Source organism: Erpetoichthys calabaricus, chromosome 18, assembly GCF_900747795.2.
Source record: "Erpetoichthys calabaricus chromosome 18, fErpCal1.3, whole genome shotgun sequence".
Taxonomy (NCBI): Eukaryota; Metazoa; Chordata; class Cladistia; order Polypteriformes; family Polypteridae; genus Erpetoichthys; species Erpetoichthys calabaricus.
This window is the reverse complement of record NC_041411.2, coordinates 42,061,888-42,077,041: the sequence shown is the minus strand read 5'-3', so window position 1 is coordinate 42,077,041 and position 15,154 is coordinate 42,061,888. Positions and strand designations below refer to the sequence as shown.

Here is a 15,154-nt window from a genome sequence, read left to right as displayed (position 1 = left end):
AAGGCTATAGGAGGCATCTAGAGGCTGTTATATTTGTAAAAGGAGGCTCAACTAAGTATTGATGTCATATCTCTGTTGGGGTGCCCAAATTTATGCACCTGTCTAATTTTTTTATGATGCATATTTTCTGTTAATCCAATAATCTTACTGTCACTGCTGAAATACTACCGTTTCCATAAGGCATGTCATATATTAAAAGGAAGTTGCTACTTTGAAAGCTCAGGCAATGATAAACAAAAATCCAAAGAATCAAGAGGGGTTCCCAAACTTTTTCATATGACTGTAGGTATTCAGACCCTTAATTCAGTACTTTGTAAAGGCCCCTTTAGCTGCAATTACAGCTTCTAGTCTTCTTGGAAAAGTCTCCACAAACTGTGCACACCTGTGGTTGGGCAGTATATTCCAATCTTCCAGGCAGATCCTCTCAAGCTCTGCTAGGCTGGATAGGAAGCATCTGTAAACTGCTATCTTCAAGCTTCTCCACATATGTTCCTAGAAGTCAAGACTGGCCTTTTACTGAGCCACTCCAGTGTCACCCCAGTCTGTGATCATGTGCACTCTGGAGTTGGTGTTCTTTAAGGATCTCTCTGAATTCTGAGCAGTCTTCAAGCCCCTGCTGCTGATAAGCACCCCCCACAGTATCCTCCATACCATACCATAAGGATGGTATTAAGCAGGTGATGAGCAGTGCCTGGTTTTCAACCAAACACAGTGCTTGGTGTCCTGTTAAAAGAGTTATATTTTTGTCCCAGACGACAAGATAATTATTTTTCTTTTGCTGTCAGTCTTTTAAATGCCTTCTGGCAAACTCCAAACAGACTTCCACATACTTTTTATTCAAGAGTGGCTTCTGTCTAGTCACTATACCATAAAGCACCTAATGGAGCACTGCCAAGATGTTTGTCCATCCGACTGGTTCTCCTATCTCAGCAGAGGACTTGTGAAGCTTGTTACAGTGACCGTTGAGTTCTTGGTCACCTCCCTGACCAAGGCTCTTCTTGCCAGGTTATTAAGTTTGGCTGGATGGGCTCTCTAGAAACAGCCCTGGTGGTTTCAGACATCTTCTATTTCCACAATTATTGAGGCCACCACTGTGCTCCTGGGCACAGTCAAAGCTTTAAAAATGGTTTTATCCCCTTGCCATAATCTATGCCCTACTACAATTTTATCACTGAGGTCTGCAGAACATTCTTAGGACTTTATGTTCTCAGTCTTTTGTCCTGACATGCAGTGTGACATGTAGGTCCATATATATATATATATATATATATATATATATATATATATATATATATATATAATGATGTCTAGCCAATTCAGTTTGCCACTAGTGGACCCCAATCAAGGTCTAGGCACATCTCAAGGAGAATTAAAGCAAACAAGAGGCACCTGACCTCAATTTGGTGTGCCTCTGTAAATAGTTTGAATGCTTACAGAAATGAGAGACTTCAGTTTTTGATTCTTAATAAATTTCCAAACCTTTCTGAAAATATGTTTTCATATTACTATTATGGGGTATTGAGTGTAGATTAGTGGGAAAAAATGGCAAATGTATCCATTTAAAATTAAATCTACAACACAATAAAGTGTGCAGAAAATGAATACATATGCATGTGTAAAAAAGTATTTGAAGTTTGTAAAGTTTCATTTTATAATACAGTTAGATGTATTTCAACTCAAACCAAATTAGACTGCTGCATTAAAATTTATTAAGGGGATACTTAGAATGAACATGTTATTGGTGATCCAATTAATACCATTCACAAACTTAATCCAATTCAGGGCCAGTTTGGGGTCCTGACCTTACCGCAGCAGAATCAGGTTCAAAGTAGGAAAGAGCCAGGCCTGAAAAGAACACACAAGTACATTGCGGAGCACATACAGACGCACACACCCACCCAAGTTCAGTTTAGAATTGCAAATTAACATAAAACTCACAGTTTAATTAAGTAAACAAATAAAGGTAATTGAACATTTGATTATACAGATTTTCAATTGAGGTCTTAAAGAGTAAATATGCCATTTAAGGCACAACCTAAAACAAAATCTGATCCTAGAATGACACCTTACTTAACATGGGTATTTTTTGTTTACACTGAAATGGAGTACAAAAATACAATTTCCATTGTCTTTGTCACATAAAGTCAAATACAGCTGAAACACAAACTAAGTGTCACCGCAATTATATATATATGCCTGCTTTGTTTGGGGAAGAAAATTATTAGTGGCTTTTTATTTACCCGTTGCTTTGACTACCAACACAAATGTCTAAATTTACTGCTGATCACTGTAGCGTTTTTGTCATTATCCAAAAACATTATTATCTGGAAACAACATTGCTTAGCAACACTGCCACTGGATCACAACAATCTACAGTGCAGTGTTTTATATGAATTGAATGTTTGATTTCACATTTGCACTTTAGGATTAGTCTAGAAATAATCTTGGACATTCAACCCTGTCAAACTAAACCAAATCTGTGCAGTAGGTACAGCAAAATGTGGCATAAAGTGATGTTCTGAAGTGAATAAGGTGCAAACACCCTCTTAATTCAAGTTTAGTTTCTTTGTATAGTAAAGCACAATAAATATTAGTTACACCTTCAACAGTGTAAAAGAATAAAGACGGGAATGATTATTTATGAACTGATAGAATTATAAATTAGAACAGTTTGAGGATGAAGACATTTAGAAAGATGTTTTTCCCGTTTTACCTCCATGGCTGGATAAGAACAATCAGAAAGGCTTAATATTTGCGGCATTGCTTTAAACATTGAAGAGAAAATCATCAAATAGAAAATTACTGAATTTTTGTATTTTCACATATACAAGAAACACCAAACATTTTTCCAAGTAATGCATACATGTGATTTCCAGCAAACTCTGTACATGTACAGTGGTGCCCTTAACACATGTGCTGCATTGAAATATACTAATGAATACAAACATTGTGCATTTCTATACTATACTAATACATAACTATTGGTTTTGCAAAATGCTTTGTTAGTACCAGCTATAAAAACTCGCCTCACATACAAACATATGAAATATGGTGCTACAAACCTCATTTAAAGTATTCATATCACAAAACAATATGGTTGAAACAGTGATGTCTTTTTAGCACTGTTTTCAATGCCACTGGTAAGAGAACCTTCCTCTTGAGGTCAAGTCCGACATGCTAAACAACTGATGTGAATCTCAGCTAAAGTTGAAATGTAAGAATATTTTACTCTTACCTGCTAATGAGTTTTTTTTCTCTTTTTTTTTTTTTTTAAACATGAATGAACCAGATATTCTAATTCCTTCATAATACCCATCACACAGAGAAAAAAAACCAATTGTAAAACACAGGCTGGTGTTCTGTTTTTTGTACCATGTGATTTTTTATGGCCAGGGAGTAATTAAGCTCTATATGCAAGACAGTCTGACTAACTGCGATTAGTAGGTTTCCTCTCCTCTGCCATGCACTACAAAGGCTACCTAAAAATTTATTGCAGGCATATTTAATAGCAGCTATTGTACGTTACATACCAAGACAAACCTGCTAAGTAAGATCTTTCAAAGAAATGTTGGGGTACAGATTCAGGTCAGAATTTCTATTTAATATCTACTAATTAACCTCACCTCCTCCTCTTCCTGTGATTCTGTTAGTGGTCCATTATGTTTATCCTGGAAAAGAATTTTCTTCATTTTTCTGTATTGGAGATTGTCAAGTTCACGGACAGCATCTTTTGTTCGTTGTATGAGATCAATCAAAACCTTCAGAGGTCGATCCTGGTGAACAAAATCATGCTTGAAAGGGATAGAAGGATAATATAAAGATTAATTAAAATGTCAAGTTGCAGTGTACAAAAACAATTAAAAATGATTAGGTATAAACAATACTGATAGTCTATAATTGTATTCTTAAACAAATACAGCTTACTGCCTACTTACTGCCTGTCTGTAAAAACTGTTTACTGAAATTCTTTGTCGCTACTTTCCTAAAAAGAATAACTGTTGCTAGAATACATCTGAACAGACTATAACAGCTGTAAGATCTCAGGTTATACACTACTAATACAATATAATAATAGTATGTCAAATATGTTCCTTCTGGGTATTTTTCATGTTGTGACTTTGGTTTGCCTCAAGTATGTTCTTACTGCTCCAATATACCGTAACTGAACACTACTCAGCTCTACATGTTTTACACTGGTATTCTAAAAGTAGTTATATGGCAACAAAACCAGAACTGAAATGTTTTGTGGTTATTAGATCAACTTCTCTATCTATCTGTCTATCTACAATACTGAAAGATTGAACACAGTAACAAAAGTACTGTACTCGTAGACCTCATCAATATGACCAATAGAGGGCAGAATCTGACAAAAGTCCAAACCTACACTGGGCACTTGATATTTAAGTAAAATATTACCCAAAATTGTATCAATCTAAGAAAAAATGAATTTTTATAAAAACCTGATTAATTCAATCGATAAATGTAAAATTGTTGCATATTATTCAGATATTTAATGAAATACCTCAACTACTTTAGTGTTCAAAAACTCTGCCTGCCTATATGACCTGATCTATTTAACTGTAGATCTAATCTGAGAAGGAATGCTGGACAAGACCATTCCATTTGTGTTTTCCCACATTAATTTACCTGATTAATTCCAAAATGTAAAGGTCAGTTTTATAAGCTCTCTAACATTTATCAATCTACTTTGCACAGAACAACCAAAATTAGAAAGCTATTTCTACCCTGCTTATGCAATCTAAAACTTGAGTTTATTTTGATTTATGTGGTCAAATAATGACACGAGAATTTACAGTACATTCTGAAACATTTAGAAAGGACATTAACTAAAAATGACATTAACAAGTTTTGCTCTTGAACAAAAAGTCTAGATCATCTTTATTCTAATAGTGCAATTTTTGACAGCATGCATACAGAGACAGTCATTTTTCAAAAAAGTAAATTTGTTTATTGCATTATATAAAATTTTGGCAAGTTAGTTAACAAGACTTGACAAATGTAGAATACTTTGCAAAAAAACAGAGTGGTGCACAAAAACACTGTAATCTGATCTGATATTTCTATGTCAAAAATAAAAACTGTATATTTGGCATGCCTTTATTTTGAACATACTTACAACTGCAAACATACAACAGATTACTTACATACTTTTTTGGGAAAACCTAAAGTGGATTTACTTGCTCTTTGCCAGGCAATAAATAATTTCTGAAAGAATCAAGCAGACTGGCTTATGGTTACAGAGCTTTGTCAAACTGATGTGTTTGCATCATATATGTGTTTAAAAAAAAAAAAAAAAAAGACATTACAAAAGTTTTGAGAACATTTAATTTATTGTTTTAGCTTGGGGCAGCAAAGTAACACAGTGAAGACTGCTGCTGCCTCAGAGTTTTTGAGTTTTAATTCCAGCCCGGTAGAGTCTGCATGCTCCTTCTGTGCTTTTTCTCTAGGGAACCTGCATCTATTCCTACATGCCAAAGACGTACAAAAAATGACATCTGAACATCTGTTTTAGTTTAAAACCAATTTCTATAAAAATCTTCTCAAATTTACAGAGATATATATGGCAATGCAGATGGGTTTGCTAAAGACTGACCTGTATTTTGCTGCCCGTTTAATATTAATTCTTTTATCTGAGTACTTATATAATTTGCAACACTTTTTTTGTTTGCTAGCACTTAAGGAATTATATAAACACACTGGTGCATCTGTGGTTTAGCACTTCCCTTTTATGAAACTCTCAAATCTATACAATCTGCAGCACACTACTGACTGAAGCATTTGCTAAAAAAAATGTAAATTATTTTTCATGTATCAAGTTATAAAGTACTTGCATAGTTGTAGAATTAATTCTACTAATAAACAATACACACTTTTCTGTAGTAATACTTGTGCTGTAAATCTTGTAAGTGTGACCAGTAAGAACATAAAACTTTCAAATGTGATTAGAATTCCAAGCAAGCTTGGAGGAACAAAATCATCAATGAACTGTAAATTGTGTACAGTTTAAAAAAAAAAAAAAAAGGATATCACGGCTACAAAAAAAGACATACTAAGTACAAACTGCTTGTGTTAACACATTACTTAACAGGCTAAGGTAGGGTGACCTGTTTTTAAGAACATACAAATAAACTTAATATTCACAGTAATACATGCTAAAAAGGCACCACAGGAAAAAAAAAAAAGGCATGTAATTAACAAAAGCAATGTAGAAAAGAATTACCATCCTAAAAAAAAAAAAAAAAAACTGGGATTCAGAAGGTTTCAATATAAAGGCAAAACAAAAATATGATTAGAAAACATTGTTTGATGTATTAAATAAAAGACACATCCTTCAGTAATCCTGGTAGACTTGTTTTATGAATAACTCATGGATGATTAAGTAACATATTGATTTAGGCAACCTTGACAATTTCATTATACATCTCAAATTGCTTTGCTAATATTAAACATAGTAAAATATATTACAATTAAATTAGGATTAATGTATGCAGTATTAAGATTTTAAAGCAAGATGATCAATCTTGTGAACAAATAACTGCAATTAAGCAGTTTGTGTATATAAACAAACAATGGTATATAAAGAATGTTTAAAATCACTTGTTTAAGTTCAGACAAAGACTTAAAAATGATGAGACATGATGCAGTCCTGTTTAAATATGTATGAGCACTTTTAATATGATACAGAATGATAGAAATAAAGTAGAAATATAAAATGAAGTCAAATAAAAACTCAGTCTATTAATTGGTGCAGTGGTCTTGAAAGTTATAGTTGGAATAAAAAATAAAAATATATGTATTACATATAACAATATGGCATATCTAGATAAGATTTGTAAATTAAAACATTTATTTTCATATTTTTTCACAATCCATAAAATACAAGTTAATACATATATTACAAAAATACAAATATAGAATAAGTGTAACAAACAGTACTTACTTGCAACAACTCTACAGATGAGGGTCGGTCCTGAGGAAATTTTACCAAGCAGTAATCAACAAAACTTCGGAAGGAATCATTCCTGTTGAAGCATAATGAGAATAAGCCTGATTACAACAATGAGCCACTTAAAGTACCAGAATACCCCTCTGTACACACTCTACCAAAATACAGTATTCTAAAATTTCTCCCAAAGAAGCAAATTTATATATTACAAAATTAAAATTCTTTAAAATACCCATTCAAGTCAAATTAAGAAAATGATGACTAATGCATTTGTAGAATTTGATTACCTTTAATCTGTATTAGCATACAAAATTAAAGGTATATAGTATGCATGCATATTTATCCCCAGTACATTGAAGCATGACAAATACTAAAAATCTTTAGTTGTGAAAAATGCAACAAGGTCTAATAAAACAAAGGTGACAGTTGTCATAGGATTTTTAGTAGCAAGTGTGTTACATATATTTGACATGAACACATTCCAGGCAGCTGAGTGCAAGGCAAAGTGATGGAGCCAGTCTCCAAGAACACAAATCTCACAGATAAAAACCACAAGAAACCATTCATAAGAAAAATGAAAAACCATTCCAGGGCAAAAAAATAAGGCTAAAATATGCTTTTTATTCTCTTTCTTGCTTTCTCTAAACTAATACATTTAAGATTCACTAAGCGCAAAGATTCAGTGACAAAGGATGTCTTCCTCTAGGATGGAGAGTAATTCGAGTCAGGTGTACCAAGCAATAAAATACCATCCAGGTGTGGGTTTGAGGTGAACTGCACAATTTAAAATAGTGGAGTCCAGCTGTTTGCAAGATATTGATATGCAAAAGGATCAAACTAAAGAGATATAGGAGGACTTTAGAAGTAGAGTTGTTTAAGCTCAAAGCTGGAAAAGGCAAAAAAAGCAATTCTAAAGACATTTTTTGGTATTTGGTACACTATATTAATGGACCTTCATGAGGCTACAGATACATGGATAGTAATGTTGCTACTCCCATTAGTACAGGGCATCTAATAGATTCCAGCAACAGTGTGCTTTGCCAAGCTGAGGGATGTAACAAAGAACAATAAGGTGAAACATAAGGATCTGTAAGTATCACTTGTACTTTATAACACTGATGTCCCCGATTCTAAAGAAACACAGTATTCATGAGAGGTTATCATCATCTAAATCTCCCTATTATATTAAAAAAAAATCCTGGGAATAGACAAGACTTTTTCAAGAGACGAGACTTTGGCCATGAGATTTTTTCAAGTCACGCCCTCCTTTCAGCCATATTCAGCCATGCACACAGTACTGTTATCAACAGAAATAATAAGTACACGGGCAATCCTAGCACCAAGAAACAATGAAGTCAAATGAATTAACGCCAAAAATGATGATCGGTTACACAGCAAATTGGTTAAATGCATATCAGTAGACTATGCTGAAACAGTTGGTGGTGATCGTGCGGAAGATGAAAACATCAACTTACAATATCCCATAGAATATCTATAACTGTTAACACCATCCGGTCTTCCACCTCACAAATTACTGTTGAAAGAAGCATGTATCCAAGAAAGGTAATGTAGTACATCTTCTGCGGATAACATTAGACAACAAAGGAGATCTTGATATGCCATTCAAATTAAAACGTTAATAGCTTTTGCAAAGACAATTAACAAATCTCAGAGCCAAACATTCGAAAAAGTTGTTTTATTTAAAAGAGAGAAACGAAATTCAATCACGGGCAGTTATACATTGCATTTTCACAATGAAAGTCCAAACACAGAATCAAAATTCAATGCGATATTAACAAAAATTTAATTCGAAAAATTGTTTTTACTGAAGTTTTACAGTAAAATTGTAAGTTTAAAAAGTATTTGCATGTTAATTTCAAAGCCAAACAGAATGAAATCATATTACGCAACGAATAACTCTTAACGCAACATGAAACGTAATTTACTTTCAAATTATTACGTTTTACTATTTTTTAATATGGGTAACTCGCTGTAATGTAAAATAGTTCTATTACGCATATGTAAAAGTTCCCATGAAAATAATCTGTTTAAATTGTACATCCGCATCCCCATACATGAGTGGCAGAACTGCAAAGAGGCTAGCGCGTAGCGCAGGCCTAGGGATCGGCAAGCGAAGCGAGCAGGAGGCAAAGCCCCCTAGTTTTTTTAAAAGACCATCTGGATGTTCCCAAGCGCTACTGGAACAAAACACTCTGGACAGGTAAACATGAACATGCCTGTCTTTGGAGAAAACAAAACACTGAATACCAACAAAAATCTTCACCCCACTGATAGAGCACAGTGGATGGAGCTTTACAGTGTGCTGCTTCAGAACCTGAATGACTTGTAATTTTTAAGAAACAATACATTACAGCTGTATCATGATAGTCTACAGGAGGACATCAGGCATCTCTTTGTGAATTAAAACTTAAAAGTGACTGAATCATGCAGGTAATTCAATGATACCAAGGCTTAAAGAAGAAACAAAAACAACCGCATCATACAATGGGCCAGGTCAGAGCCCAACCGATATACTGTAGCTTGATTTAAAGGAAGCCATTCACATTTGACATCACAGAAACATAAATGAAATTTAAGTAAACTGAGACTGGAATGCAGAACGGGAAAAAAAATTCCACCTCAATTCTGTGCATGCCTGAACAGCGGCTAAAGAAATCATTTGGTTGAGGCTGTTTCTGCCAAAGGAGGTCTCATTAGTTACTTAAAGGTTCACATAAATTTATGGAAAACATTTATGCAGCATTCCAGAAAAATCCCAAAAAGCTCACTACCTTTGTTTTAATGGTGCTTATTGAGACATTTGAATAATATAATATAAACCCATCTTAAAAATTAACCTCTCAAGCATAAAAAATACTTATTTGCAGAAATAAATGGTTAATCACATGAATTTAGTTGTACATTAATATGTAGGGTAAACTGAATAAATATTTAAAGAAAAATAAATATGGAATTTGTACTGTACATATTCTGTAACTTTTTGATACCAATACCTAGAACCACTTAACAGACAAATCACAAGAACCTTTCTTGTAAAGCACACATACTTTCAAAATCCCAGTACCACAGTAGCTCAGTGGTCAACACGGCTTCCTCACTGCTCTAGCTTCCAAATTTGGAATAGCATAGGTCCATGTGGATTTTGTGGGTTTACATGGGGTTCTTTCTCCCATATACTAAAAATTACTAATTTGTGAATATAAATTGGTTTTGAATAATCTTTTTTGTACCTCTAATTTTTTTAGGACGTTTATTTTTCAGATTTTTATTTGTTTATTTTTTATAGGAGAGCACAAATGTATGGGAATGAAAGTGATGAGTATGCAACAGCAGAACTGCAGAGACAGTCCCAGGTGTTACTCCATGGATGTGATGACAAGGGCCAAGTTTCAGGAATGCTTAGGTGGAATCCTGGGAGTGGAGTGATGCAGGTGGCACTCCACTGAGCCCAACTTATAGATACACCTACTGACATGGTAAGTACTCTGCCCTGTAGAGAACTATTTGCACGCCATTGCTGTCTGTGCCACTGAATCTGTCTTCAATACCAAAGAAGATATTTTGGTAGTGTCACTTGGCCCATGAGCTGCTGTCCCTGTCTAAGAATGGGCTAAAAGGGCTACCAAAAATTATTTTAATTTTTTTACAGTTCTTTTGCATTTTTACATTTTGTATCAGGGCTCTTTAATAGTATATTATATTTCAGTAGTTTGGTACTGAAATTACAGTGTAAAGAGAAGACCAGTATTAGCACCACAGCATTGTTTACATATTTTTATCTTTGTAACATTTTAAAATAGTTTTTTTGAGTGTGAATGTGTGAGACCTTTTTTTCTCTGGTAAAATCCACAAATTCCAACCTACAACTGAGGTGCTGTTCAAGACAGTGTTTTGAAGGAGCCAGAGTAAAAGTTTAGTCTAAGTACCACTTCATGATACTTTACTGTGTTTTTTTTTTTTTTTTTTTTTTTTTTAAAGTACAGTTTGGATAACTACCTTATTATTTTAAACCAACAACTTGTAGAGAGCAAGCAATTTGAACATCTCCATGCTGTGAAGGAAAGATCCAGGTAGCCAGAACATTTCAATTGTACAAACCTATCAAAGTAACATTTTGAACCAGGTGGCTGAAAGCAAGAAGAGCTAGCTCTATACAATGTTGCCCTTGCACTTGTGCATTAATTTGTTTGTATAGCATTGTGCACTTGCTGTTTAAAAACTTTTACAGTAGTTAAGAGTTGAATGTTCCTTTGGTCACACAATCAAAATGGATCATGCAGCATTCATCCAATGATGGTAAAAGGCTATAAAAAATTAAATATTATGTAACCATATAATAAGTAATTCATATTTATATATTACAAATTAAATCACATATAAACAACATAAAGCTAAATCACAATAGAAAAATATGAAATGAATTGACAGTTGGACTCTCTCTTTTTAATCACTTTAACCTGATTTTAACAGTCCTTTTTTTAATACTTCATAAATAGACTCCTTATACCAGTTAATTAAAGCTGTGTGCTATGTACTTTGGACAAATGTGAGTGCATGACATAAATTCAATATACAGTAACAAACACAGTACCAAATATCAACACACAAACAACAAAACAAAGCAGTTGCACCTCTCACCAAGTGATGGAGGTCACTGTACTTCTATTTTATGAACTAGTGTAAAGCTTCTTTAGTCAGTACAACTACCACTAGCAAACACACAGGTGCAACTGACATCCATGTATTCAGAGATGGAAATATTGATCAGGGGAAGTACTTTGTTTTTCATTTCACAAAACATGGTACTTGCATTTACAGAAAGGAGTTTACATTAAAGACATTTGTCGACGTTTTTGTGATAGGTTCATTAATGTTCTGTATTTTAGTTGTGACAACTAGCAAGGTACTATTAGATAAGATGGAGCAGAGTCCACTGGAACCACCACACCGTGATATAATAGATGTTCAATCTCAGAACTGTAGGATTTATTTCAGCCTCAAATTAGAGTATATTTTGGGTCTGTAAAAGTATTTTCAATCCATCAATAAACTACTCAAAAACAAACATATTAACTGCATTTATGGGGAATTATTGTCATGTGTACAGAGTACAATAAAACTCTTATATGCACGCTAAATTAGCAACACAGTTTAGACACAGTACAGATTCATATACAGCAGGGGTGGGCAATGTCAGGCCTGGAGGGCCGCAGTATGTGCAGGTTTTTGTTCCAATCCAGTTTCTTAATGAGATGTCAATTATTGCTGATGGAGCGCTTATTGCTTAAGTGACATTTTGATGCTTCATTTTAGTGGTCTTGCTTGTTAAGGTTCCCCACCCTTAATTGCTTATTTCAATCTTAAACAGCTGTATTCAGGGTTTTAATGGCTCTTTATTAGCAATAAGATGTAAATGACAAAGCAGCCAGCAGTTCTCCATCTAGCTTGTTTCGATTTACATCTGTGTGTGTTCATGCACTGTTTGATTTAATAAAACACTTAAAATGATCCGTTTTAGGCTTCAAGTCGTTTGGATGACATCCTTGGAAAGGAGTAAATCTACAGTATAAGAACCTTACATTGCAGACTAACCGGCCATATAATTAAATAAGGTCCGAGATTGGCAAGGATTGGTTTATAATTAAGTAATTGGGTTGGAATAAAAACCTGTAGCCACTGCGGCCCTCCAGGACTGACATTGCCCACCCCTGATATACAGCATTCCTACCCAGGAAAGATGGAGTCTACCCTCCCAGCACTAAGCACAAAGCAGTAACGAAGTATGGTGTTTAACAAGGCGATAAGTGTCAGCTAAATTAATTCGGCTGTTATAAACAGGGTGAAAAGACAGACAGAGGTAAATCATAATAAAAGAAGCAACTCAACTTACCAATCAGTTGACTGCAGAGTTGGGGATTCATTTTGGGCTATATGATATAAGGCACTCATTGCATTCATGTTAAAAAGAGGAGGTTTGCGCTCAGCTATAGAAATATAAAGCATAATAAAATGTGAGCAGAAAAACTTTACTATCAATATCAATTCTAGTTTAAAAGTTGTGATAAAGATTGCACTCAACTTTGTATCCTAGCTGTTTAAACTCTTAGAATCAAATGTAAAATTTGAAAGTAGGAGACATTTTTCTAAATCCTTTGGCTAAGTTACACCAGTGATATATGTGTTTATATTAGGCAAAAGTGAAAAGGACATCTAGTTCAACTGTACACATATCACAATGTAATAAATGTACATTCATTTTGCCATATAAATCTTATGTTATTGGACTCAAACAGGCAGCTTAATGGAAAAAGATAGTTACAAGAATATATCAGAGCTCCAAAGAAAAATAATTCCGTCTGTAAATTGTAAGCATGTTATATTTGGAAATATTACAGGATGTCATAATAATCAATATTAGAATGTAATAAAATTCTGTAAGAAACATACCAAGTTCAATGCAGGTGATTCCTAGAGACCAGACATCTACCTTTCCATCATACTGTCCTTCATCCATTGCTAGGATTACTTCAGGTGCCATCCTGAAGGAAAAAAATGTGCTTAACATTAAGAATTATGAAATTCAGCTGGAAGGGTTCCCATATTAGAACAAGTTCATATTTAATATATTTATTATCTAATATAAAGTTATCTGAGAATGACAACCTTGAAACTAAAAAACGATGTAAAGAAAACAAATATCTAGTAAAACATAATATATTTTTAAAAAGAAATAACTTGTCGGATTAAGTTTATTTTTTCCTTTCCTAGCAGTTACCATTACAGTGCTACTTATCTCAAAATATGTTATCTAATCTTAAAATGACTAAACAAAAATAATCTTTGAATCATGAGCCATCTAAATTGGAGCTCTGACTGAGGTGATAATACTGCTAACAACTCATTATGCAACTGCAAAAACAAAGTATCAGTTTTGACTCTTTTTGATATTTATCTAGCTATGAAATGAAAAGCATCCAAAATTTGTAATTTCGATACAATTATAATAAATTGTCTTCTGGCTTTACTCTTTGCTCCAAGTTGATGCCAGAAAAAATATTTAAAATAAAAATGGTACACAATAGTACAATCTTTTGCCCTAAAGAAGTTGCACTTTCAAGTCTGCTTACCAATATGGTGTCCCCACAAAGGAATTGGCAGGAGAAATTATAGATGCAGATCCAAAATCTGCCAGTTTTACTTGGCCTGGCTCTGTCAATAAAATATTACCAGCTTTGACATCTCTAAAAGGAGACAATAATATGTTTGAAAAGAGGTGTCTGTCTTTGTCATAATGTTCAAGCTAAAAATTAACATGGTTTCGACATTTTGAGTAAATCATAATTTTTACTACCAAAAAACTTATGGAAACTTGAGATTTGTAAACAAAATACAAAAACAAGTAAATGTTAATTAAAAAAATATTTTTAAGCATCACAAAAAACGAATAACTAAATAATCAAAAAAAAAATCAATATCAAAGTTAGTCTCAAATACATTATCTTGCTACCTGTGAATCATGTTATGGGAATGTAGATAAGCCAGTCCTTGCAAGGCACCATGGGTAATGGCAGCAATTTCAACTTCCTGAAGTGGCTTCTTGTGCACTTTAAATAACAAATAATAATATTAACAATAATAATAATAAATAGTTTAATCTCTGCCTTGATGTTTCATAGTATAGCAGACCATTAAAATTAACTGATCCTCAACAGAAATAAAGAGGTCAAGGATTTTCTATGAATGCTCAACTGTTTGCATACTTGTTCACGTTTTACATAGTTTTTTCAGATAATACTAAAGATGCTTAACTTAGTAAGTTTGAATTGGTCTCAATTCAAATTTACACATGTTTTTAAAAGTGAGTAGCCACTGTTTTCATACTTACTTAGGTTGCTTAAAAACCTAATTCTTCAATTAGTTTCACTCAGAATCAACAATAACATTATTTTGTCAAGATATTCACTTTGTTAACCTATTACCCTACAATTAACTCAAAACATGTAAAGATTAAAACAATAATAAATTATCCTCATAATTATACATTGTTTATCTCTGTAATTATGCTGAATAGTATACAAGTAGATTTTACAGTTTAAAATTTCAACTTTTGTTTGCACACTTGTACACAGTTTTAATTTAATATTTACCACCAGCATATTAAAAAAT

At 33.4% G+C, this 15,154-nt stretch overlaps 1 protein-coding gene across 7 annotated transcripts in view; it reads right to left on the bottom strand.

Moving 5' to 3' along the window:
• The window catches only part of taok3a (TAO kinase 3a), a 148,302-nt gene that overhangs the window by 35,033 nt on the left and 98,115 nt on the right, over positions 1-15,154 (bottom strand). For all 7 annotated transcript variants that reach the window (XM_028825313.2, XM_028825308.2, XM_051921348.1 and 4 more), the window contains 6 exons: positions 14,496-14,592; positions 14,116-14,229; positions 13,436-13,527; positions 12,879-12,972; positions 6,962-7,043; positions 3,624-3,791 (listed from right to left, as the gene is read on the bottom strand). In XM_028825313.2, coding sequence (XP_028681146.1) covers positions 3,624-3,791; positions 6,962-7,043; positions 12,879-12,972; positions 13,436-13,527; positions 14,116-14,229; positions 14,496-14,592 — 647 coding nt within the window. The remainder of the gene's footprint in view (positions 1-3,623; positions 3,792-6,961; positions 7,044-12,878; positions 12,973-13,435; positions 13,528-14,115; positions 14,230-14,495; positions 14,593-15,154) is intronic.